The sequence below is a fragment of the Pristis pectinata genome, chromosome 4, assembly GCF_009764475.1.
Source record: "Pristis pectinata isolate sPriPec2 chromosome 4, sPriPec2.1.pri, whole genome shotgun sequence".
Lineage (NCBI taxonomy): Eukaryota > Metazoa > Chordata > Chondrichthyes > Rhinopristiformes > Pristidae > Pristis > Pristis pectinata.
The window spans coordinates 54,773,189-54,797,844 of record NC_067408.1 but is presented as its reverse complement, the minus strand read 5'-3'; the positions used below and the strand labels follow the sequence as shown (position 1 = coordinate 54,797,844).

Genomic DNA, 24,656 nt, shown 5'->3' with positions numbered 1-24,656 from the left:
GAATGTTCACTGAGGAATGCACAATGTTCATTTCTATTCAGAAATAAAGCAGCCTCTGGCTGTACTGAGGGAGACCTGGAGATGTTTCCAACTGCAGGACTGTAATGGTTACCACTTTAAGAGAGCGTAGATGTGGGCAAAGAGCATTGACCTTGCCTAAAGATGAGTACTGGACCTTCGGGTGATCCCACTGTTGTGCTGTTACAGAGTGGTTCTGGCTCCCTGGAGAGCAGAGAATGTTGGCCTTGGAAACGGAGGATCACTGGTGGTTGTGAAGCCTACTGGAAGGCCTGGCAACTTTCACCACTAATTCCGACCACTGTTCTGGTCCTCAGAGAATTCAGGGTCCATCTACATCACCAGAAATTGTCCCTCCTTTTTGCCGAGTGCCATCAGGGGGCAAAAGCACAACGTTTGTGTGCCTGGTGCCAGGTTACTAATGGTACATCATCTTCTGAAAGCCATAAGTATACGTGGGACAGAACTATTGCCGGATATTGATAAAGGAACAAGGATGACACATTTTACATCGGAGAATGTGGTAACAGGGATTTTTTTATTACCATGATGGAAATAAAAATGTTATACAGGAACATTAGAACCCAAATAACGAACTGGATTTAACTCTTTAGTTTTCATGTCCTCTTCTTAACCTCGGTGCAACCTTGCAACCTTTGAAATGGGATTTCTAAACAAGAGAATGGCAGTCGGTGTCTGTGGTGTTGAGCTGAATAGTTTTCACCATCTGTGATGGTTGTAAAATGAGAACTAATAAGACCAACACCCCTATGCTGAGGAGGTTTACTCCATCTATTGTTTTGAGAAGGGGCTGCTTACCTGCCTCAGGTGAGCCCTGATTTGCTGCACACCTTTACAAAGGCACCTTTAGACTCTTTAATTATCACCAGCTGTCCAGGGGAAGTGGGAAGTAGTAATTTTCCCCTATGCAACCATGGTTTCCTACTGATTTCTACCTGTTGTGCCCTGCAATAGGCTTGGCAGTAGTTACTCGACCATTATGTGGTTGTTAAATTATGCCTACTGTGGCAGTTCACTCCAGAGAGGGAAGTCATCAGTAATTTAAACCATGTGCAGCAATTGTTCGACACTGATTTCCACTTCTCTTTTCCTCCTCCTGCAGTCGCTGCTGTGACAAGAAAAGTTGTGGCAACAGGAATGAGACACCATCAGACCCAGTGATAATTGACAGGTACGAACAATTATTTGTTATTGATTATTGTGTGACACCTGCCTCTCTGCAAGTGGCAGTGGTATATTGGCTGGTTGTTATTGTGTGCGTGCACGCGTGTTTGATTTTGAACGTGTATGTATTCTGTCTCCTTCGTCCTGTTTTGTGTGTTGTAATTGCCCTATTTATATGAGACCAGCTTGGAAATTTTCCGGTGTTTTGTGTCCCTCGGTGCATTGGGACAATTTGCTATGTTTAAGGTGCCAAATAAATACAAGTTGTCATACTTGTTGTTGTTATTAGAGATTGAAGCTCTTGTTGATTTGTCTTAATGAAGGAATTGTTCATGGTTACAGATTCTCCCTCTTTGGTTTTTCTCGTTTATTGTTTTGGTTGTTGTGTGGCATTAATTTGTAGATATCGATATATATGAACAAAGAAATGTATATATTGTCTATATATCTATATGAATGTAAACCCTCGGTTTGTGATTCTGAGTAGCTTGAATCAGTAGAAGGATCGAGAGGTGACAAGAGTCAAGAACTTTCAAAACAATTCCTGAATGGTCTGCTTTTTTACAGCATTGTGTTGTGCCTTGTTACTGGACACATTTCACTGCTTGCACTCTAGCTCCCTCCATTAGAAAATGCACTGATGAGTTCTGACTAGAAATGTTCCAATTTGCTGGAAGCATGATAGAGTATAGAAAGGAGCATGAGTCTCTTGCTCAGTAGGTAAAGGAAGATGATCAGGCGGCTTCCTTACTGACTGCTAATCAAATGATTTTTAATGGAGTGCTTACTTGTGTGATGTTGGCCAAGGGTCTGGCCAGGTTGATGCCTGGATGCTCTCTTGTCAGACTGGCTGTTGGCACTTATGCGTGAGTAATGGACACTTGGTTAAGGTATCAGAGGTTAGGCCGCTCTAAGACATGCATGTTAACATCTTCAGGAGAGCGGGAGAAAACAAGGATTTAAGGAACGCTTTCAAATTGCATCATTATAGTAACACTGAAGCGCAGCAGGCAGAAACAGAGCCCGTGCGCAAGGTGTGGTTTTTGCATTATACTCATTGAGCCGTGGAGCCTGGAAAATCAGGGGAAAAGATTTTGTTTCAGTGGAGTATTATTGAAAGTGCCTGTATGCACTCCGTGTGCATGTATAGATTGACACATTAATCACTATTGTCACTGTATCAGGAAGGCTTCTTTCAGTCATTTCTTTAGTTAAACAACACAGTTTGTGATAGGACAGAATGGTGATTCCTTTCACTGAAGGACAGGGAGGTAACCCTCACCTCTCATTGGCAGCCTTGGCTGGTTTGTGATTGGCAATAATGGTCAACAAAGAGAGACAGAGTTTCTCTCTGTCAGCAAAGTACTATGGCTTCCAATGGAGCCCTCTCTGAAAGGGCGTCTTGATACCTCTGGAACAAACATTACTATCTCATTCATATTGTGACTGAACTAGATGCACGATGGTGAATATAGCCCTGGACTGAAATCTCCGGGGAAACGTACATTAGGGTACATCCTCTTCTTCTTAGGAGACACTCAAGCTTTTAGTGTCATCTTAGGACTGTGAACCACTTAGTGGCTGGGTAATGGTGTTAGCTGGATCCTCACAGTGTCTTAGAGTCTCTGCATGTTTTTAAATCTTTTCCATTAATTGCAATGTTATAGTGTGGCAGATCCGTACAAGGCAAGGCAGACTTAGATGATGTCCAGTGCAAGTTCCCATTGGGGCTGTTTTAACACTGTTATCATGTATATATGTTGTGGCTGGGGGTGCTGCAAACCCCAACCCCTCCCTTCTAACCACATCCATCACCTCCGACAAGAGATGGACTTTCTACAGGTTCTCATGGAAGTAGTCGACCAAATGGAACTGTTGCCTGGCATAAAAATCTCTCAGCTTCCCATACGCCAGCACAGTTAATGGGAAGTTGAGGGGGAAGGGAACAGGGCAATGCAGGACATAGGAATGAGGGAGGGAAGAGGACTCGTACAAGCTGACTCATTCTATGGCCTGTTTCTGCAGTAAGTTCTATGGAGAAGTTCTGAATTGGTCATGTATCCAGCAGTATCATTGCTGGTTTTTACAAAAGTGAGACTAGGTATATTTGGCCTGTGGCAACCTGTGCAAGAAAGGGAACCAATTCATATGTCCTTATGACACAGAAGGAGACTGTTCAGTCCAGCAAGTCCCTGCCATCTCCCAGATCAATCCCATTAGTTCCATTCCCCCTCTTATTTCCCCCAACCTATTTTCCCTGACATTCCCATCAACTGCCCCTTGATTCCTCAATGCAACTACCTGCGCACTAGGGCCAGTTTACAATGGGCAATTAGCCTACCAACCAGCATGTCCTTGGCATGTAGGAAGAACCTGGAACATCTGGAAATAACCCATGTGGTCACAGGACGGACGTGCAAAGTCTGGACCAAATCCAGTTTCCTGGAGCTGAGAGGCAACAGCACTACCTGCTGCATCACTATACCACCCCAGGCTAGCCACATAAGCCACGGGTTGGGGGGGGGGCATAGTAGGGGGTCAGGGACAGGGAGAAACATGAATTGTGGGTGTTAGTTTGTGCAACTGAAGGTCCCAGTTACCAGAGGGCATTCTGGCCAACTCTGGGTGGCAAATGTTAACTGTAAACTGTAACTTCTAGTGCTTGCTCTGAGGTTTAAGAATAAAATTCCCACCTTTGGGAATGGTCTTGGGACTTACCTAATTCTGACCAGTGATCTGGTGGGTGATTTATTGGAACAGAGTTGGTACAGCATCAGTCTAGCAGATATCAGTTGAGCGAGTACTGGGCCCTCGTGCTCAGTGAATCTATTGCTCTGGCAATGTAGTGTGGGCTTCAGGTCACTGGGGAGCACTAGATCTGCAATGAGGAGAAAGAAAACAACTTGATTATCAACAAAAAGAAATTCGTTCTTCTCTTGACATTAGAAAAAAAAACCCACAGGAGTAACAGGAGGAAACTTTGCCTCGAAGCAAATTCACTGTTAACACCAAGGACCCATTGAACTCATCCATTGTTAAACCCACTGTTCCCAGCTGCCCTCCCCACCTCCCTTATTTGATTCCATGCTCCACCTTCCTTTCCCATCAGATTCCATCATCTCTAGCCCTTTGTTGCCTCCACCCATCGCCTTTGTTGCTATCTCCATTCTTCCCTCCTTCATCTGCCTATCACTCCTCCTCACCTGGATCCACTTATCGCCTGCCAGCTCTTGCTCCACCCCTTCCCCTCATCTCCTTACACCGGCTATGCTCTTTTTCTTTACCCGTCCACTCTTTCAGTCCAGATAAAAGGTCTCAATCCGAGACATCGACTGTCCATTTCCCTCCACAGATGCTGCCTGACCTGCTGGGTTCTTCCAGAACTCCGTTTTTCCTCCATCATTATAGCCAAGTTGAGTGAAGCAATCTTCATCCAGGACCTAAAGATAGGCTTGTTACTTTTGCATTAGTTTCATATCAGCACCGGACTCGCAGTATAAATAGAATCAGAAAAGTGCCTGAGGTACAGCATGAAGCAAACTTGAGGGGCACTTTGGGTTGAACCCAGGTCACTGGATCTGTGAGGCCCAACTATGCCACTCTGTTGCTTGGTAATTCCCTTTCAAAATTACCGCAGATTGATTCCACCCCATTTCAGACACTGCATTCTCAAACATCAGAATGTGCTACAAAAGAATATCCCCCTCATTTGCTTCCCTAGATTGTCATTTGTCTAAGGTATCCTTTCCATATCATCGAGGAGTGTGAGGTGTATGTGTGTCCCTCTTGACAGGAGCAGGGAGACTCAGCCTCTTGTACCAGCCGCCAGCCTCCCACTAGAACCTGCAACTTTCAATGACCTTAGCACATCTGTATTGCTGTCATAATCCTGCAGCACTGGAGATTCTGGGTCACCCCTAGTCATTGTGACCTGATGCCACTGCCTTCGTTATTCAGCAGGAAGGACCTGCCCAGGGTTACAGGGGTTAATTAATTTATTACATCAAATTCAAAGAAAGACTGGCTCTATCAAAACACTTGTTTTAAAATGAATAATCGCCAGAAGTTCATGATTACAATTACTGTATATGTCACTTGTGTTGTGATTATTGTTTAAAGTAAAATTTCTCAGTGAGAGGTCGGTCTCCCAAGTTAGATACTAAGACAAACAGTTAGCTCCAGCACATAGCACTGTGTTTGCACGACTCTGTTAGACCTTGGGAGGCTTTAACAACCTATCAGCTGTTTGGTGAAATTCTGTTCTCCCTGCTTTGAACACTTATCACCTGCATATGATGGGTTTTTAACCAACATTTAGAGTCCTCTTAAGAAACCAGGGAGCAGAGGAGAAAGGGGAGAGTGCAAACTGCATTACAGTAACTCCTTGATTTATAAATTTTTATGAACCTTTGCTATAAGATCATTAATTGTTTGAGATACATGTCCACAATTTTTAAAGCTACTTTTTGCTTTTTGTGAACATTGCATCACCCTCCACGTACAGAAATACATTGTACCAAAAAGCCCATAGTGCATTTTGCTCAGCTTTTCTACTTAAAAACCTTTTGTAAATTGAAGAATTACCACAGTATTGTCATAGTGGCGTCAGATGCATTTTTTTCACAATTTTCATCTACAAGTCATGATGGATGAAAGTAAGTGGGAAAATATTTTCCCAAAGACTTTTCTTTGCAAACAACACCATATTAATAATTTTCCAGGAGTATGTGCACTTTAAAAAAAGTTTGCTGATTTTTTTTTCAAATCACTGGCTTTATTTTCATTGGATGAAGGCGATGCAGGCATGGAATCAATTAATACAGATTGCCTGATTGAGCTGAGAAAAGCTGGCTCATTTAAAAAACACAATGATGTTCAAACTGGATGTTGTGTGAGTTGTGTGTGATATTTGCAAAGAGGGTGAAATTCTTGAAATGCATTCTAGTAAAGTTGGGAAGTTGTGAATGAAATCCAGAAATTGAGGTGACAAGAGGGACATTATTTTGGTTTGGCAACATTAGGGTTCTCTGGTAAATAACACAGGGAGGGAATCTGTTTAAGTGATTATTGAGTTGCATGTTGTTTATGTTTGTGTGTGTGTGCATATGTGTGCGATCAGATTCATATGTGTGTGTGTGTGTCTGTTTTCCTGTATATGTGTACATGAATGTGTATCATAGAGTCATAGTGTAATACAGCGTTGAAACAAGCACTTTGGCCCTACTCATTCACGCTGACCAAGTTACCCACCTAAATGAGTCCCATTTGCCTGTGCTTGGCCCATACCCCTCTAAACCTTTCCTATCCATATACTTATCCAATTGTTTTTTAAATGTTGCTATTGTATGTGCCTCAACCACTTCCTCTGGCAGCTCGTTCCATATATGCACCACCCTCTGTGTGAAGAAGTTGCCCCTCATGTCTCTTTTAAATCTTTCCCCTCTCACTTAAACCTATGCCCTCTAGTTTTTTAGTTCCTTTTCCCTGGGGAAAAAAAACTGTGCATTCACCCTATCTATGCCCCTCATGATGTGTGTATATGTGTGTGTGTGTAGTCTCTGTGTATTTGGACTGGTTTAAATTAATGAGGCTCCTTTTGCTCCTGATGAGTCCTTGCCCCTGTGGGATAATTAAACTCTTCCCAGGCCTCAAGTGAAGCTCCCAGTGTAGGTGGGATTGCACGCTGAGGACTGCTGATGTTGTTGCTCACCGTTTGCTTGCCAAGAATGTCATAAAAGCTGTCGGCATGTTTTATTCTGTAGCCATGTCAACAGTTGCTGAAATCTTTTTCCCTGCTAGTGGTCCATTGACCATTTGTAGATTTTAGAAAGGGGTAAAGGAAAAGTCCATTTTTGTTTATTCTCTCTTGCGTGTTGTGGTGGTGCAGCAGGTAGTGCTGGTGTCTCACTGTTCAAGATATTTCAGGTTGATTTTGACCAGTGCTGTCTGTGTGGAGTTTGCATGTTCTCTCTGTGACTGCATGGGTTTCCCTGGGTGCTCCCGTCTCCTTTTACGCCACAAAGACGTGCCAGTGGGTAAGTTAATTGGCTGCTGTAAATGACCTCAAGAGTAGGTAGGTGGTGGAAGAATCGGTGTGGGGGGGGGGGGGTGCGAGTTGACGAGATGTGAGAGAGTAAAAGTAAATAATTGGGGAAATAGGATTAATAGGATTGCCTTGGGAGCAAAATATAGACTGTTTGGGCCATATGGGCTCCTTTTATGTTGTATTAAAATAATCTTTGCTATTATTTTTTGAACTTCTGTTATTCTTTTCTCATTGTCTGGATTAGATGAAAAGGGATGAGGTATTTTGTAACACTGAAAGCAATCAGGTTTTCCTTTAGCTTGCGACCTGTGCTCCCTGTGCAGAAGACACTCCTATTATAAGGAGCTTTGACTACAGACTGTTTGGTTGAGGACAATCTGTCATTGTACATTTTCTTCCCCAAATGATAGGCTGTGTCTGTTGCTGCAAACTCTTGAGTTGAATTATTCCTGGAGATCACCTGGAGGTTTTGACACATGATCCCTCAACTTTGATTGTCTTGCTCTGTAAGATGACCTTTTCCCCTCTTTCCAATATTTCTGTAACTAAGAAATGAAGGTGTTTAATGACATTGAAAACAGTTCTCAACTTAATGACACTATCATTATTTCTCAGCTGTAGATATTAATCTTCAATCCCTGGAGATTGTAGGCAACCAAAGCCTTGCTCAATGGGGAATCCGGTGGGTGAAGTGAGAATGACTGCCCTCAGCATTAGGTAGCATTTGATGAGTGTGAAGAAGCCCTGGTAAAACTGAAGTCGGTGGGCATCAATGGGGGAAGCACCCCACTGGTCAGATTCATACCTCGCACAAAGGAATATGGCGGCTGGAAACCAATCATCCCAGCTCAGGACACCACACCAGGAGTTCATCAGAGCAGTGTCGTAGGCCCAATTACCTTGAGCTGTTTCATCAGAGACCTTCCTTCCATCATAAGGGCAGAAGTGGGGATGTTCATTGACCATTGCACAAGGTTCACTGACCATTGCATAAAGTTCACTTCCACTTCCAGCTCCTCAACAAATGAAACAGCCCATGACTACATGCAACAAGACCTAGACAACATCTAGGCATGGGCTGATAAATGGCAAGTAATGTACATGTCACAAAAATGCTAGGCAATGACCATCTCCAACTAGAGAGAGTCTAACCACCTACCCTTGCCAAGTCCTCCACCATCAATATCCTGGTATCACCATTGACCAGAAGGTTCATTGGAACAGCCACATAATTATTGTGGCTACAAGACCAGGTCAGACCTGGGTATCTTGCATCGTATGACACCTCAAAGCCTTTTCACCATCTACAGGCCCATCAGGAGTGTGTTGGAATACCCTTCACACCCCTGGATGAGTACAGCTCCAACTACTCTCAAGACGGTTATGAGCACCTGGACAAGGTAGCCCATTTGATTGACAGTCTATCCAACATATTAAACATTCATTCCCTGTACAACAGGCACATAGTAGCTGCAGTATGTATCATCTACAAAATGCTATTCCAACAGCACCTCCCAAACCTACACCCTCTACCACCAAGGAGGACAAGGGGAGCAGTTACCCAGAACACCACCACTTGTAGGTGCCCTTCAAAGTCACACACCATCCTGGTTTGGAAGCATATTTCCATTCCTTCCTTGTCACGTTGACCCAACCATAGAAGTACCAACCCAACAGCACTGTGGGAGCACCTGCACCAGGAGGACTGTAGCAGTTTAAGAAGGCGGCTCACGAAAGGTGCCATATCTCCAAAGGTAATTAGAGATGGGCAGTAAAAGTGGGTCTTGGCTTGAATTTGCTCATAGTCCAAAAATGAATATGGAAACCACAAACCTCAAAGAAATTCAGTCCAGGGGAGTTGAAGCTCCATGTCTAATCTCTGAGTACTGATCAACTTTGAGTCTGCATTCAGGATACATCATTATACTTTGATGCAAGCCCCACCCTTTGTTCACACCAGGGACTGGAAATAGAAAGTCACCTCTGGCTCCCTTTCCTGGTCACCATCCGTCAGAAGGGAAGTGGTGATTTTTGAGTGGAGGGTGTAATCAGGATTGGTTGCATTGGATGAAAACTCTGATCACAGGAGGGTGGAGGGGTGAATTTGCCAAGGGTTCTCCTCCTTTTCTGTTGTTGCATTGGCAGATTAGACCCAGAAATGCTGGAGAGAGGCTATTTTCTTTCAGGATAACTGCACCACTGTCCCAGAAGCTATGCAGATCAGCAAGGGAAGCTAAGGGGTTGTTTCCCCATGAGTCTCTCAATGAGGATACTTATTAATCCTTTGTCAAGTATTCCTCTATCTGGACCATTCAAGCAGCCTACCAAAACATGTGGAAGAGCAGCCATCTGTAGGGCCAGTGGCGGACAGGGAGATGGACCGCAGGAGGCTGTACGTCCCAAACATATGAGTTCTAACCTTAAGGTTAATTTTCTAGAGGGCTTCTGGTAACAGTGGACACATAGCCCTGGGCAAACTAGCACCTTCAGGAGAAGAACTGGGCCGTTTAATTGGCTTTGCTTTGGGTGTGTGAGGGGTTACCTATGCAAGAAAACTAAACCTTGCACTTTGCTATTATCTTAAAGACACCAATAACTTTTATGCCATTTTCTTTTAGTTACTAATATATTACCATTCTGGAGAGTTTATTAGTTTTCTTTTATTTATGGATAATTAGCATACGTTGTGCTGATTATGTTGGAGAATCAGCAACAGGGTCATTTTATTAATTAGGTTTCCTCCACAGGCTGGAATCCTGACAGTTACTAAACAAATGAACCTAATCACCAAACCAGATATACAATGAAGTTAATATTTTCAATTGTTAAGCTTATTATTGTTATGTTTTCCCTCCACTACTGGGACATCTTGTTTCCTTGCCAAGCTGCAGTCAGTGAGTGGCCACCTCTATAATGTTTCATCAATGTGGTATGTCCTCCACGTGCAAGTGTGTCATCAAAAGGATATCCCATTGGACCCTCAAATGGGAGTTTCCATGTGGACACTCACAGCAAAGGCTGGTGTGTGGATCCAGGACAGGAAGCCTGGCTGATTTTCTCTTGTTTTACCTCATGTGTTGAGGCCTCTACTGCTAGCTTGACAAGCACAAAAGATTGGCATTTCTGCTTCCATTTACTTGCATGGCTGGAAGTAGTGCCTTTAACCCTTGAGCCATTGACTCATACTGCCACCTTTTTCGTCAGAGTTAAACATAACCAGGGTGGTGATAGTCCATTTTAATCTCCATTCAGCACAACACCTTCATCACCTCTCATCCATGGAAGCATTAATGCTCTTGATTACTACCCATAAACCCTGCCAATTATATGATAGTGTCGTATGAAGTCAGGGGTTGACTCATTTAAGATTCCCATCAGAAATGGCTGGGCCTGTGGCCATTTATTTTCCTTCTCCCTAAAGATCACTGACTTTCCCCCATCTCTGGTGATTTTTCTCCTCTCCCGAAGGTACCACTGGCTCATGGTTCTCCTGTGTTCATTGGCTGGGTCAGTCGCCATTTCACTGTGTAAGGTACAGTTGTTGTCTCTGATTAGAGGTTCCACTGCATGATTATCTGCCATCCGAATGTTGCTGTCGTCCGATCAACCCATCCAAGCTCATGACCACTGCCTTTTCACCTCAATACAAGCAGACTCCAGCATCAGTTAGACACCCTTGTTTGTTCTTCACCAACGCTCCTACAGTAACTAAAGAAGTAGTTCAAAGAAAGTGGGAAAAAAAGACACAATTATCTTGATTTTTTTCTGCATTTGCTAGTGGTGGAGATTAATCCTGAATTCCTGCAGACACACACCAGAGAAATGTCTCCCCGGTGTAAGCACAAGTGGGACAATGACGTCTCCTTACTGAGACCATGCAGGGTGATGATGTAACCATGGAGAAAATTTCCCTTTTAGATACTCGAGTGGTTTAAAGCTATAGGAAATGATTTTTCTCCTAGTGCACTCAGGTAAACTAAGGTCTTTGTACCAATCTCAAAACTTCCAAGGTAGTTATTATTTTGAAAGGATTGGAACATGTTTTAAGTTCTTTGGGTATTGCCTTTTTAAATAAAAGTGTGGGTTTTTAGTTTTACCCTTTTCATATTGATTATACCTGTTGTCTCATCCACATGTGTTTGTGTGGGAGAGGCACTTCTTGGACCTTGCTATTGCTTTAATTAACTTAATCTGCTATTGAAGTCGACACAAAAGACCATTAACAATGAGTTATTTTTTTATATTTATCTTTATTCCTTTTCTTGTTCATATTATTTGCACTTTATCTATTACAAAGTTTATAAATAGTCAGTGCCTTTCTCAGAGTCAGTGCATGGGATGCAATGGTGGGAGTGGAAGGAGCCTCAGGAAGAGATATGAGAGGGAGAGGAGTCAAGCTTGATAAAGCCTGACAGTATAGTCCTTAAATTAAACATAATGAAACTAAACATGGTTGGAAGCAGTTTGCAACAGGACAGGGCTATTTCTAGCAATCCTGAAAGAGGTGTTCAGAGTTCTAGGCAGGCCACTAATTTTCTCCTCCCTTCAGTTCATCTGATACTACCTGGGCAGGTCAGATGACAAAACACCCAGATACACAAAGTCCAATCAGCTACTGCCTGTTTGCTGCTGCTTGTCTCCCAGAAGGCCAATAGCTGCACTCAACAGACCAGTGGGGCCAACGTGGAGGAAGGAAGTTGCTTTTCCTTCTATTTTAGATAAGGTGTCATTCATGAGAGCTACTTGTTGAACTAATCAGGTTAATTGAGAGCCCTGTACAGCAGTCAATGAGCTGATCTTTCCTTCCTGTCAGGACTGAGAGGGTGGGGGAAGGGCAAGAATGTTTTAGCTAATTGGCTTAAATTCTCACTGTACAGAACCAGTGGTTCATAATCAGCAATATTTACACTTAACTGCAGCTTTGTTTGAATAGCGACTCTCTTCAAATGTTGGAGGATTTTATCGGCCCTTTTTTATTAATTCTCTCCTTGTCCCTGGTCTGACTGGGACACAGCTGTTGGATACCATTGCAATATCTTGCCCATCATGTGTGGGGTTGATACAAACTGGAGCAGACTTTCCGAACATGAGGAAGGCAGTGCCACTGCTGGCCCGATGTTGTCCATGTGTAGTATGCAACCATTGTTGGGGGAGGAGTCACGAGGAGTGGCGGTCATTTTCTGACTTTGGGATCAGAATATACTGCAAATCAGACTCTGGACATATGGTCTGCATGGCTTAGCTAGACTCTGCCTTTATTAACTGCAAAGAAACTCTTTACCTCTGTTCCAATTTGTAACAACAGTTTGGGTAAACACGCATACTCAGATGCAGAATTAGTGTTACAGATTATATAAATACATGGATTATTAGTGTTATATGTATCACTATGTTTTAATGGGTCCATGAATACCAACTGTGCTGCATAATTAATGTGAATCAACATTGCATGAGGATAAATTATTTGACCTCTGCTGCTTCAGAAAACCAAGATACTGTGTACAAAGTGCATGGCTTTCAATGCAAATTGAACAGGCAGTATTGTGACCCTGTTAATGGACTAACAGCTGTAGTAATTTTCATGAAGGGCTGAGGTTGAGATTAGTTTGTTTGCAGTTTGGAATCAGAGGGCAAATTACAACACAGCATCAGTGGAGATATTGATGAATGCATATACTTATACCAAGGTACAAAAGGACAGCATTGTCTTGTGTAGGAACTGAAGCCACACCTTCATGGTAGCTCACCCCAATAGCTGATCTTGAAATGTGAACCTTGCCGGTTTGGATGGCGCTTTGCAGGGTGTCAGATGGCAGAATTACCGCTGTTCTCAGCCTCTGTGATGGAGTTGCTGGATTGCAATCCATAGCTTCAGCCAAAGTGTCCTTTCACAGTTGAAATACACGGACTAGGGAGAGGGTTGTTTGGATGAGGTGCCACAGCGGTCAATGGGAAAAGCTTCATTTAGTGGATCTGGGCAAAAAAGGAGAATCTGGAAATAAAAAATGGCAGCCCTATTGAGTAAATACGAAGATGTTTGTCTGATTTTGATTCCGATTTTGTTGCAGATAAAGCAGTTGCTAGAGTGAGATAGCACAGCCGAATTAAAGCAGTGAATTGCATCTAAATAGCTATAGTAGTATAGTTAGTGATTAGGAGCCGAGTTGAGGCGTGAAGTATAGACCTTGGAGAGTTATGTTTGTTTTTTGAGGAGGCAACACCTCACCATCTCATCGCCATTCCTTAACTTGCTGACTGAATTCAGCTTCAGGAAACTGAGTTTGGGGCTTTTAAACAGGCCTTTTATACATTTTAAATGCACATTTATGCTGTCATAAAGCCTTTTTGCTTCTCTGAATGTGCAATGTGAAAAGTATCTGCAATTTTATTAGTGCAAGAATCTGCACTCACTATGCTGGCAAAAAACATTTAAGTGATTTTTCTCCATAATTTCCTCCTCTCTTCTGAAAGGGGTGAATTTACTGGGGTCTTGCTAGCCATTTCCCTGTTGCGTTGCTTCAGTGTTGATATCTTATGAAAGTCGAGGTGGCGAATATCACACTATTTGATCATGAGGGCAGCCATATCCTTTTCTTGCCCTTCATTTTTTTAGTGCAATATAGAACATCGAGTTAGGTTACTAAATTGCCCTTAAACATCTCAGTGCACACCACAGAAGAGCTATCAAACAAAACGTGAGGCTGAGTCACATAAAGAAGTCATGGGACAAGAGATCAAATGGGGTAGCTTTTAGGGATTGTGTTAAAGGTTGTCTTATTCGCCACCTTAGAACTCACAGAACAAGACCATAAGACATAGGAGCAGAATTAGGCCATTTGGCCCTTCCAGTCTGCTCCGCCATTCGATCATGGCTGATTTATTTTTCCCTCTCAACCCTATTCTCCTGCCTTCTCCCTGTAACCTTTGACGCCCTTAGTAATCAAGGACCTATCAACCTCCGCTTTAAATATACCCAATGACTTGGCTTCCACAGCCGTCTGTGGGAATGAATTCCACATTTTCACCACCCTCTGGCTAAAGAAATTCCTTCTCATCTCTGTTCTAAAGGGACGTCTTATTCTGAGGCTGTGGTCTCTGGTCCTAGACTCTCCCACTATTGGAAACATCTTCTCCATGTCCACTCTATCCAGGCCTTTCAATATTCAGTACATTTCAATGAGATCCTCCCTCATCCTTCTAAACTGCAGTGAGTACAGGCTCAGAACCATTAAATGCTCCTTATATGTTAACCCTTGCATTCCCAGGATCATTCTCGTAAACCTCCTCTGGACCCTCTCCAATGCCAACACGTCCTTCCTTAGATATGGGGCCCAAAACTGCTGTCAATACTCCAAATGTGGTCTGATCAATGCCTTATAAAGCCTCAGCATTACATCCTTTCATTTATATTCTAGTCCTCTTGAAATGAATGCTGACATTGCATTTGACTTCCTTACTACCGACTCAATCTGCAAGTTAACATTTAGGGACTCCCAAGTCCCTTTGTACCTCCGATTTCTTAATTCGCTCCCCATTTAGAAAATAGTCTATGCCTCTATTCCTTCTATCAAAGTGCATGACCGTACACTTCCCTACGCTGTATTCCATCTGCCACTTCTTTGCCCATTCTCTCAATCTGTCCAAGTCCTTCTGCAGATTCCCTGTTTCCTCAACACCACTTGACCCATCCACCTATCTTTGTATCATCCACAAACTTGGGCACAAAGCCATCAATTCCGTCATCCAGATCATTAACATATAACATGAAAAGTAGCAAACCCAACACTGACCCCTGCAGAACACCACTAGTCACCGGCAGCCAACCAGAAAAGGCCCCCTTTATTCCCACTCTTTACCTTCTGCCAGTCGGCCAATCTTCTATCCATACTGGTACCTTTCCTATAATATCATGGACTTCTATCTTGTTTATCAGCCTCATGTGCGACACCTTGTCAAAGGCCTTCTGAAAATTCAAGTAAACAACATCCACTGACTCTCCTTTGTCTATCCTGTCTGTTATTTCCTCAAAGAATTCCATCAGATTTGTCAGGCAAGATCTCCCCTTAAGGAACCCATGCAGACTTTGGCCTATTTTATCATGTGCTTCCAAGTACCCCAAAACCTCATCCTTAATAATGGACTCTAACATCTTACCAACCACTGAATTCAGCTAACTGGCCTATAATTTCCTGTCTTTTGCCTCCCTCCCTTCATAAAGAGCAGTTTTTCGGTCCTCTGGAGCCATTCCTGACTCTAGTGATTCTTGAAAGACCACTACTAATGCCTCTACAATCTCTTCAGCTACCTCTTTCAGAATCCTGGGGTGTAGTCCATCTGCCTTCAGACCTTTCAGCTTCCCATGCACCTTCTCCTTAGTAATAGCAATGACACTCATTTCTGCCCCCTGACTCTCTCGGGCATGTTGCTGGTGTCTTCCACAGTAAAGACTGATGCAAAATACTTAATAAGTTCTTTGTTCCTCATTACTATCTCTCCAGCATCATTTTCTACCAGTCTGATGTCCACTCTTGCCTCTCCTTTGCTATTTATCTCTCTGAAAAACCTTTTGGTATCCTCTTTTATAGTATTAGCTAGCTTACCTTCATGTTTCATCTTTTCTCCCCTTATTGCTTTTTTAGTTGCCTTCTGTTGGTTTTTAAAAGCTTCCCAATCCTCTAGCTTCCCACTAATTCTTGCAATATTGTATGCCCTCTCTTTTGCTTTTATGCTGTCTTTGACTTCCCTGGTCAGCCACGGCTGCCTCATCCTTCCTTCAGAATGCTGCTTCTTCTTTGGGATGAACTGATCCTGCGTCTCCTGAGTTACTCCCAGAAACTCCTGCCATTGCTGCTCTACCTCATCTCTGCTAGGGTCACCTTCCAATCAACTTTGGCCAGCTCTCCTCTCATGCCTCTGTAGTTACCTTTACTCAACTGTAATACTGATACATCTGATTTTAGCTTCTCCCTTTCAAACTGCAGGGTGAATTCTATCATATTATGATCACTGCCTCCTAAGGGTTTCTTTACCTTAAGCTCCCTAATCCAATCTGGTTCATTGTAAAACACCAAATCCAGGGTTGCCTTTTCCCTAGTGGGCTCAACCACAAACTGCTCTAAATATCCATCTTGTAGGCATTCTACAAATTCCTTCTCTTGGAATCCAGTACCAACCTGATTTTCCCAATCTACCTGCATATTGAAATCCCCCATGACCACCGTAACATTGTCCTTTTTACATGCCTTTTCTATCTCCTGTTGTAATTTGTACCCCACACCCTGGCTACTATTCAGAGGCCTGTATATAATTCCCGTCAGGGTCTTTTTACCCTTGCAGTTTCTTAACTCTACCCACAAGGATTCTACATCTTCTGATCCTATGTCACTTCTTGCTAAGGATTTGATTTCATTTTTTGCCAACAGAGCCACCCCACCCCCTCTGCCCACCTGCCTGTCTTTTTTATGGGATGTGTATCCTTGGATGTTTAGCTCCCAGCTGTGATCTTCTTTCAACCACGACTCTGTGGTGCCCACAACATCATATCTGCCAATTTCTAACTATGCTATGAGCTCATCTACCTTATTTCTTGTAGTGTGTGCATTCAAGTATAACACCTTCAGTCCTGTATTCACCACCCTTCTTCTCAAATTTGTCTCCATGTTGCCTGAAGTTAAATTCTTATCCCTTTCTAAACTTCTTGTCTTATTCTTTATTCTGGAGACTTCAGTAACCTCTCCTACACTCTCCTTCCCTTTTACTTTATCCATATTTTTCCAATCTGTTGAACCCACCCCCCTACTATTTAGTTTAAAGTCCTATCTACAGCCCTGGTTATGCGATTCACCAGGACCCTGGTCCCAGCGTGGTTCAGGTTGAGTCCATTCCATTGGAACTGCTCCCTCCTTCCCCAATAGTGGTGACATTGTACCACAAATTCAAACCCACTTCTCCCACAGCAATCTTTGAACCACACGTTTATCTTTCTGATCTTATTGACCCTGTGCCAATTTGCGCATGGCTCAGGTAGCAATCCAGAGATTATTACCTTTTTGGTTCTGCTTTTCAATTTAGTCCCCAGCTGCTCAAATTCCTTCAGCAGAACCTCTTCCCTTGTTCTACCTATGTCGTTGGTACCCACATGGACCATGACAACTGGATCTTTCGACTCCCATTCCAAATTTCTCTGCAGGTCAGGTGAGATGTCCTGAACCCGGGCACCAGGCAGGCAACACAGCCTTTGGGTCTATCGATCCTTGCGACAGAGAATTGTCTATTCCCCTGACTATACTATCCCCAATCACAACTACATTTCTCTTCTCTGCCGCCTCTTGAATTGCTCCCTGAACCACAATGCCATGCAAGTGGAAGCAAGTCCTCCTTGATCCTGATGTACGTCCAAGGAAAAGAAGTTAAAAGAGGAAGAGGATGTAGAGTGATGGGGAAGTTCATAACCTGGTGCACTGGCAGCTGAAAGTATTGCCACTAATGGTCGAGTGATGAAAAGCAGAGATAGTCATTATTGATGGAGCATTGATATCTTGAAGTTCCAGGGATGGAGGAGATATTTAGATGGTTTCAAGTGTGGCTACGGAGTGACTTGGAAGCAAAGAAGTCAAATAGGAGCAGGACACACACAGTAAATGGTTGGGGGCAAAGGAATGTTAATGAACAGAGGGGCCTTGGGGTTCAAGTTCATAGTTCCCTGAAGATAGCAACACAGTAGATAGGGTGGTGAAAAGGTTATTGGCATGCTTGTCTTCATAGGTCGGGCACAGAATATAAAAGTTGGGATGTTATGTTGCAACTTTACAAAACACTGATTAGGCTGCATTTGTAGTATTGGGTGCAATTCTGGTTGCCACACTATAGGAAGAATGTGGTTGTGCTGGAGAGAGTGCAGAGGAGGTTTACCAGGATGTTGCCTGGATTGGAGGATTTTAGTCATGGGTTGAGGTTGGATGGGCTGGGCTTGTTTTCCCTGGAGCAAAGGCCACTGAGGGGTGACTTGATAGAAGAATATAAAATTGTAAGCCTCACAGACAGGATAGATCGTCAGAATCCTTTTCCCACGGTGGGGGTATCAAAATCAAGAGAAGGGAGTTTTAAATGGGATTTGAGGGGAAAAGTTTTTACACAGAGAGTGGTTGATATCTGGATTGAGCTGCCAGAGGAGGTGGTGGAGTCAGATACAGTCAATACCCTTTTAGAGATACTTAGACAGACAATGTGGACCTATTGTGGGCAAACGGGATTAGTGTAGCTGGGTAAAAAGGTTAGCATGAAAGTAGTGGGCTGAAGGGCCCTTTTCAGTGCTGTAAAACTCTATGGCAAGGAAGAGAATTACAAAATCCAGGCAAAAACAGAAAATGCTGGAAATCTCAGCAGACACTTAGTTTTGACGCAATGTCACAGACCAGAAACTTTGACTTCTGTTTCCACAGATGCTGCCTGACTTGGTTAGTTTTGCCAGCATTTTCTGTTTTGTTTCAGATTTCTAGTATCTGCAGATTTTTTTATGATTCTTACAAAACCAAGGCATTGCAGGACTGGGTGCTAATGTAGATCAGAGAGGACAGGGACAATGGGTGAGTTAGGTCTAGGACTCTGCAAGCTGTGAAGTTCTCTGGGTGAAAGAGCCTGGTGTCAATTCGTATTTTGTAACATAGAAAAAGAGCGGCCACTTGGTCAAGGTACCTGGGAGAAGTCAGCATTAAATCCTATGCTGGCAGGTAGTCAGAGTCCATCCCAAGTATGATGTGTTCAGCCAAGATCCTGAATGCCTGTTCAGGTAGAAGTTAAAGATCCCATTACCGTATATGGAAAAATCAGGAAACTCCATTTTGTTTTATTTAATTTGTTCCTGTTTTGGGATCTGGGCATTGTTCGCAAGGCCAGCATATACAGCCCTTGAAAAGGTGGTGTGAACTGCCTTCTTGAATTGCTGCAGGTCTTCTGGGGAGGGTCCTCCCACAGTGTTGTTGGGGAGGGAGTTCAAGGATTTGTATTCAACACTGGAGGAATGTCACTATATTTCCAAGTCAGGAGGGGAATGTGCAGGTGTTCATGTTCCTATGTGCCTTCTTCCTTGTCCTTCTTGGTAGTAGAGGCCGTGGGTTTGGGAGGTGCTGTCAGAATAGCCTGCACTGAGTACCTACGTTGCATTATGTGGTGTCTTGAGTTTCCCTTATCCAATGCCGCCAAACTGATTGGTCAGTCATCATTTCATTGCATTTTGCAGGATCCACTTGTGACTTGTGGTGCATCCAGTAGAGCTGCTGACTCACAGCACCAGATTCTGAGGGTTTCCTCCAGGTGCTCCAGTTTCCTCCCACATCCCAAAGAAGAGCAGGTTGATAGGTTAATAGACCACAGTAAATTGCCCCTAGTGTGTAAGTAAGGGGAAGAGCCTAAGGGGTAGTTGATGGGAATGTTGTGAGAATAAATTGGAATTGGGCAGGATTAGTCTAAAAGTGGATGGTTGATGGTCGGCATGGATTGATGGGCTGAAGGGCCTGTTTCTGTGCTGTATGACTCCATGACTTCTAATTATTCACTTGAACTTACCTCCTGCTTTGAGGAGATGAGGTGCTATATAAATGCAATTCCTTTTCTAACAGAGGGGTAAAAGGAATAACAAATGTATTAATTCCGTGCAGTGTGGTGAAGGAGAGGCAGTAAGCTGATCTGGGAAGGTTAATTCTGTTGGGGCATGGGAGTGATCACTTCTGAGAGGAAGAAAGCTTACATGTTGGTTAATTTAAACAAGATTTCCTCTGTGTCGTTTTGAAACTTAAATGAATGATTTAAATTGTATCAGCAATCTGACTCTTGCTGCTATTCTCAGGAAAGATTTCCGCTGGTGGATTATTTTCTTTAGCACTTGGGGATAAGGGAAACTGTTAGTTTTCAAATTGGAACCATCTGTGCTCCCCTCGGCAACCAGAGGGGGAATTGAAAAAATGTAACACGTCTATGATCAAACCCCCAGCTCTCTAGTTGGTTTTAACAACAGACCTGAATCTTGAATGTTTGGTCTACCACATCTCACAAGACTGAAAACTATCAAGGGCGTATAAATAAATTCATTTATTTACATTCATTTAATTACATGGTGTCAACAGGCCTTTCGGCCCATCTGCTTTACACCTGTGTTTGTGCTCTACATGGTTGTCTTTCATGTTACTACGTTTCCCCTTCTCCACTTACCCCTCCCTTCTCCATCATCTACTAATCCAGCTTTCCCCTGGAGATGTGCTTGTTATTTCATTCAGTTGCTCAAGAGTGGAAGCAAGTTCCACATTCTAACCTCTATAGACCATGAGGTTTCTCATAAAGTTGTAGAGTCATAGATAATGCAGCATGGAAACAGGCCCTTCAGCCCAACCAGTCCATGCCGAACAAGATTCCCATCTAATCTAGTCCCATTTGTCTGAATTTCAAACATAGAACACAGAACATTACAGCACAGTTCAGGCCCTTCAGCCCACGATGTTGTGCCAACATTTTATCCTGCTCTAAGATTGAACTGACCTTCCCTCCCACATAGCCCTCCATTTTCCTATCATTCATGTGCCTATCTAATAGTCTCTTAAATGTCCATAATGTATCTGCCCCCACAGCCTCTGCTGGCAGTGTGTTCCATGCACCCACCACTCTCTGTGTAAAAAAAAACTTACCCCTGATATCCCCCTTGTATCTTCCTCCAATCACCTAAAAAGTATGTCCCCTCGTGTTAGCCATTATCGCCCTGGGAAAAAGTCTCTGACTGACCACTCGATCTATGCCTCTTATCATCTTGTACACCTCTATCAAGTCACCCCTCATCCTCCTTTGCTCCAAAAAGCCTTAGCTCACTCAACCTATCCTCGTAAGACATGCTCTCCAATCCAAGCAGCATCCTGGTAAATCTCCTCTGCACCCTCTCTAAAGCTTCCACACCCTTCCTATAATGAGGTGACCAGAACTGAATACAATACTCAGTGTGGTCTAACCAGAGTTTTATAGAGCTGCAACATTACCTCGCGGCTCTTGAACTCAATACCCTGACTAATGAAGGCCAACACACCATACGCCTTCTTAACAACCCTATCAACCTGCGTGGCAACTTGAGGGATCAATGGATGTGGACCCCAAGATCCCTCTGTTCCTCCACACTGCTAAGAGTCCTGCTATTAATCTTGTATTCTGCCTTCAAATGCAATCTTCCAAAGTGTATCACTTCACACTTTTCCAGGTTGAACTCCATTTTCCACTTCTCAGCCCAGCTCTGCATCCTATCGATGTCCTATTGTAACCTACAGCAACCTTCTACACTATCCACAACACCACCAACCTTCATGTCATCTGCAGACTTACTAACCCACCCTTCCACATCCTCATTCAAGTCATTTATAAGAATCACAAAGAGCAGGGGTCCCAGAACAGATCCCTGTGGAACATCACTGGTCGCTGATATCCAGACAGAATACACTCCATCTACCACCACCCTCTGTCTTCTATGGGCGAGCCAATTCTGTATCCACACAGCCAAGTTTCCCTGGATCCCATGCCTCCTGACTTTTTGAATGAGCCTTCCATGAGGAACCTTATCAAATGCCTTACTGAAATCCATGTACACCACATCCATTGCTCTACCTTCATCAATGTGCTTTGTCACATCCTCAAGGAATTCAATCAGACTTGTGAGGCACGACCTGCCCCTCACAAAGCCATGCTGACTGTTCCTAATCAGCCTATGCTTCTCCAAATGCCCATAAGTCCTGTCTCTAAGAGTCTTCTCCAGTAATTTGCCCACCACTGAAGTAAGAGGCACTTGTCTGCAATTCCCAGGGTTATCCCTACTCCCTTTCTTGAACAAAGGAATAACATTTGCCACCCTCCAATCATCTGGCACTACTTCTGTGGCCAGTGAGGATGCAAAGATCATTGCCAAAGGTGCAGTAACCTCTTTGCTCGTTTCCTGTAATAATCTAGGATATATCCCATCTGGCCTCGGTGACTTATCTATCCTAATATTTTACAAAAGTTCTATCACATCCTCTTTCCTCATGTTGACATGCGTAATGTATCAGCCTGTTGTATGCCATCCTCACAAACGTCAAGGTCTCTCTCTCTGGTGAATACTGAAGCACAGTGTTCATTAAGGACCTCCCCTACCTCTTCCGACTCCAGGCACATTCCTCTTTTATCCCTGATTGGTCCTACCCTCACTCTAGTCATCCTCCTATTCTTCACGAACTTGTAGAACGCCTTGGGGTTCTCCTTGATCCTACTCACCAAGGCCTTCTCATGTCCCCTTCTAGCTCTCCTAAGTCCATTCTTAAGTTCCCTCCTGGCTCTCTAGAAACCTATCTGATCCCTGCTTTCTAAACCTTAGGTAAGTTTCTTTCTTCCTCTTGACAAGATATTCAACATCTCTTGTCAACCGTGGTTCCTTCATTCTACCATCCTTACCCTGCCTCAATGGGACCATTTGGCCCATAACCATCTAAACCTTTCCGATCCATGTACCTGTCCAAATGTCTTTTAAATGCTGTTAATGAACCTGTGAGGTAAAACTGGCCTTTAGGCCCCATATCCTTTAATCAACAAACTTATATAGTCATAGAATCATAAAGTAATACCTCTTGGCCCAACTCGTCCATGCCGACCAAGTTGGTCCCATTTGCTCACGTTTTGCCCATATCCCTCTAAACCCCTCCTATCCATGTACATATCCAAATGTCATGAGCTTGCTTTTGAGTTTATTAGTAACAGCATTATGTATGAGACTCCTAGTCTAGGCTGCCTTCATGGAATTCTTAGGTAATTTCTTCAGTCTTGGTGTATGGGTAACAGAGTGGTAACCTGATACTTGGCTCTATGTGGTCATGGTCCTATTTGGAATGTGGTACATGTACAGCACCCATAGCTTAACCCTCCATGAGTTACTCTGGGGTCCCTGGGAGTTGAATGTTAACCTTATGGGCATATTAGTGGCAGGATTTTTTTTCTCTATATTTTTCTCTGAACAATGTTGTTTCTTGATTATACAATGATTGGAGATGGGATGAAAGACAATTGGACCTGGCTGGAGATGGCATGCTTATCATTCAGTATCCATTCAATGGACCTGCTGGATCTAACTCTCAGAACCAATTAAAAGGTGTATTCCCCCTTGAAGGCAGTGACGGTGGCACTGAAGGGAGAACTGTATACAAACTGACTCGTGGCACCTCTATTGGAGTAGATGTGCCTCAAACAATACCTTCTGCCAATACCTCTGGCTGCAGCTTTTTCTGGTTTATTCCTCTCCCCCAACCCCCCTTATTTTTATTTCACTTCCTGTCATAAAGGTCGAGGCAGGGTGACCCCTGCATCGCGGCAAGGTTGCTGAATTATTCATGCAATTGACTTTGTGTCAGCGTACACATTTGTGCAGAGGGATGTTTTATTCATTTGTCTCATTTAAAGGCCTTCCCTGCACCTGTTCTACTACTAAGTACCCAGTGATTTGCATTTGATGCTAATTTAGTTACAGTATCAGACTGATTTCCCTCTTAATTTCATTTTCGAACAACACTCTCTCAGAATAGTTAGTAAACAACAGATTTGGCTTATTTTTTGTTGTATTTATTAGTTGGTAAGGGAAATACTGAATTTTAGTTACTTGTATTTCACATTTACATGTGCACTTTCACCTTGGTAACATTATAGCTGTCTTTCATCTTGCTGAATGTAGCTGTCTGCGTTTAAAAATAAAATCATGCCAATATTCCAAGTAGTTTTGACTTCATTACATTGGAACACTGAAGTCGTTCTTCCTCTTCCTCCTCCTCTTCTTTTGTCCCTTGGGAAAGAGGATGACTTGGTTATGCTCCACTTCTGTGGATCCCGAGGCAATAGATTAAGCCAGTGTAGGACCTGGAGACCCTGCCACAGGTGGGACATTTGGGTGCTTGATGAGGTGGTTGGGTGAGCTAGTTGGGATGGTGTGCACCCTTCCACTGTTTGCCAGTGGTATCCACCTGCTGCTGTAGTATAGACTTTAGGTGGTCATTCGCTTCCTGGATAATTCTCCTCAATGATCACATGCCAGGGATTCCCATGTGTTGATGAAGATGTTAGGTTTCATTTCAGGAGATTTTGAGAACATTCTTAAAGGAATTTTTTTCAGTCCTCCCGGAAATCTCTTGCTTTGATAGAGCTTGTAGTAGAGTGCTTGTTTTGCGAGACTATACCAGGCATGCAAGTGGTATGGTTCACATATCTGAGCTGGCTGAACATGCTCAGAACCTTCATGATGGTCATGTTGGCCTTGGAGAAGATGCCATTGGTTTGGCTAGCCTGCCAATCGATCTGGAGGATTTTGTGGAACAGAATGGGGTGGTACATCTCAACTACTTTGAAATGCCTACTGTAGGTAGTC

The 24,656-nt window shown here is 43.4% G+C and overlaps 1 protein-coding gene across 4 annotated transcripts in view; it reads left to right on the top strand.

Annotated features, from left to right (window-relative positions):
• ebf1a (EBF transcription factor 1a) overlaps positions 1 to 24,656 on the top strand; it is a 440,037-nt gene that overhangs the window by 25,873 nt on the left and 389,508 nt on the right. For all 4 annotated transcript variants that reach the window (XM_052014113.1, XM_052014112.1, XM_052014114.1 and 1 more), the window contains one exon: positions 1,142 to 1,210. In XM_052014113.1, coding sequence (XP_051870073.1) covers positions 1,142 to 1,210 — 69 coding nt within the window. The remainder of the gene's footprint in view (positions 1 to 1,141; positions 1,211 to 24,656) is intronic.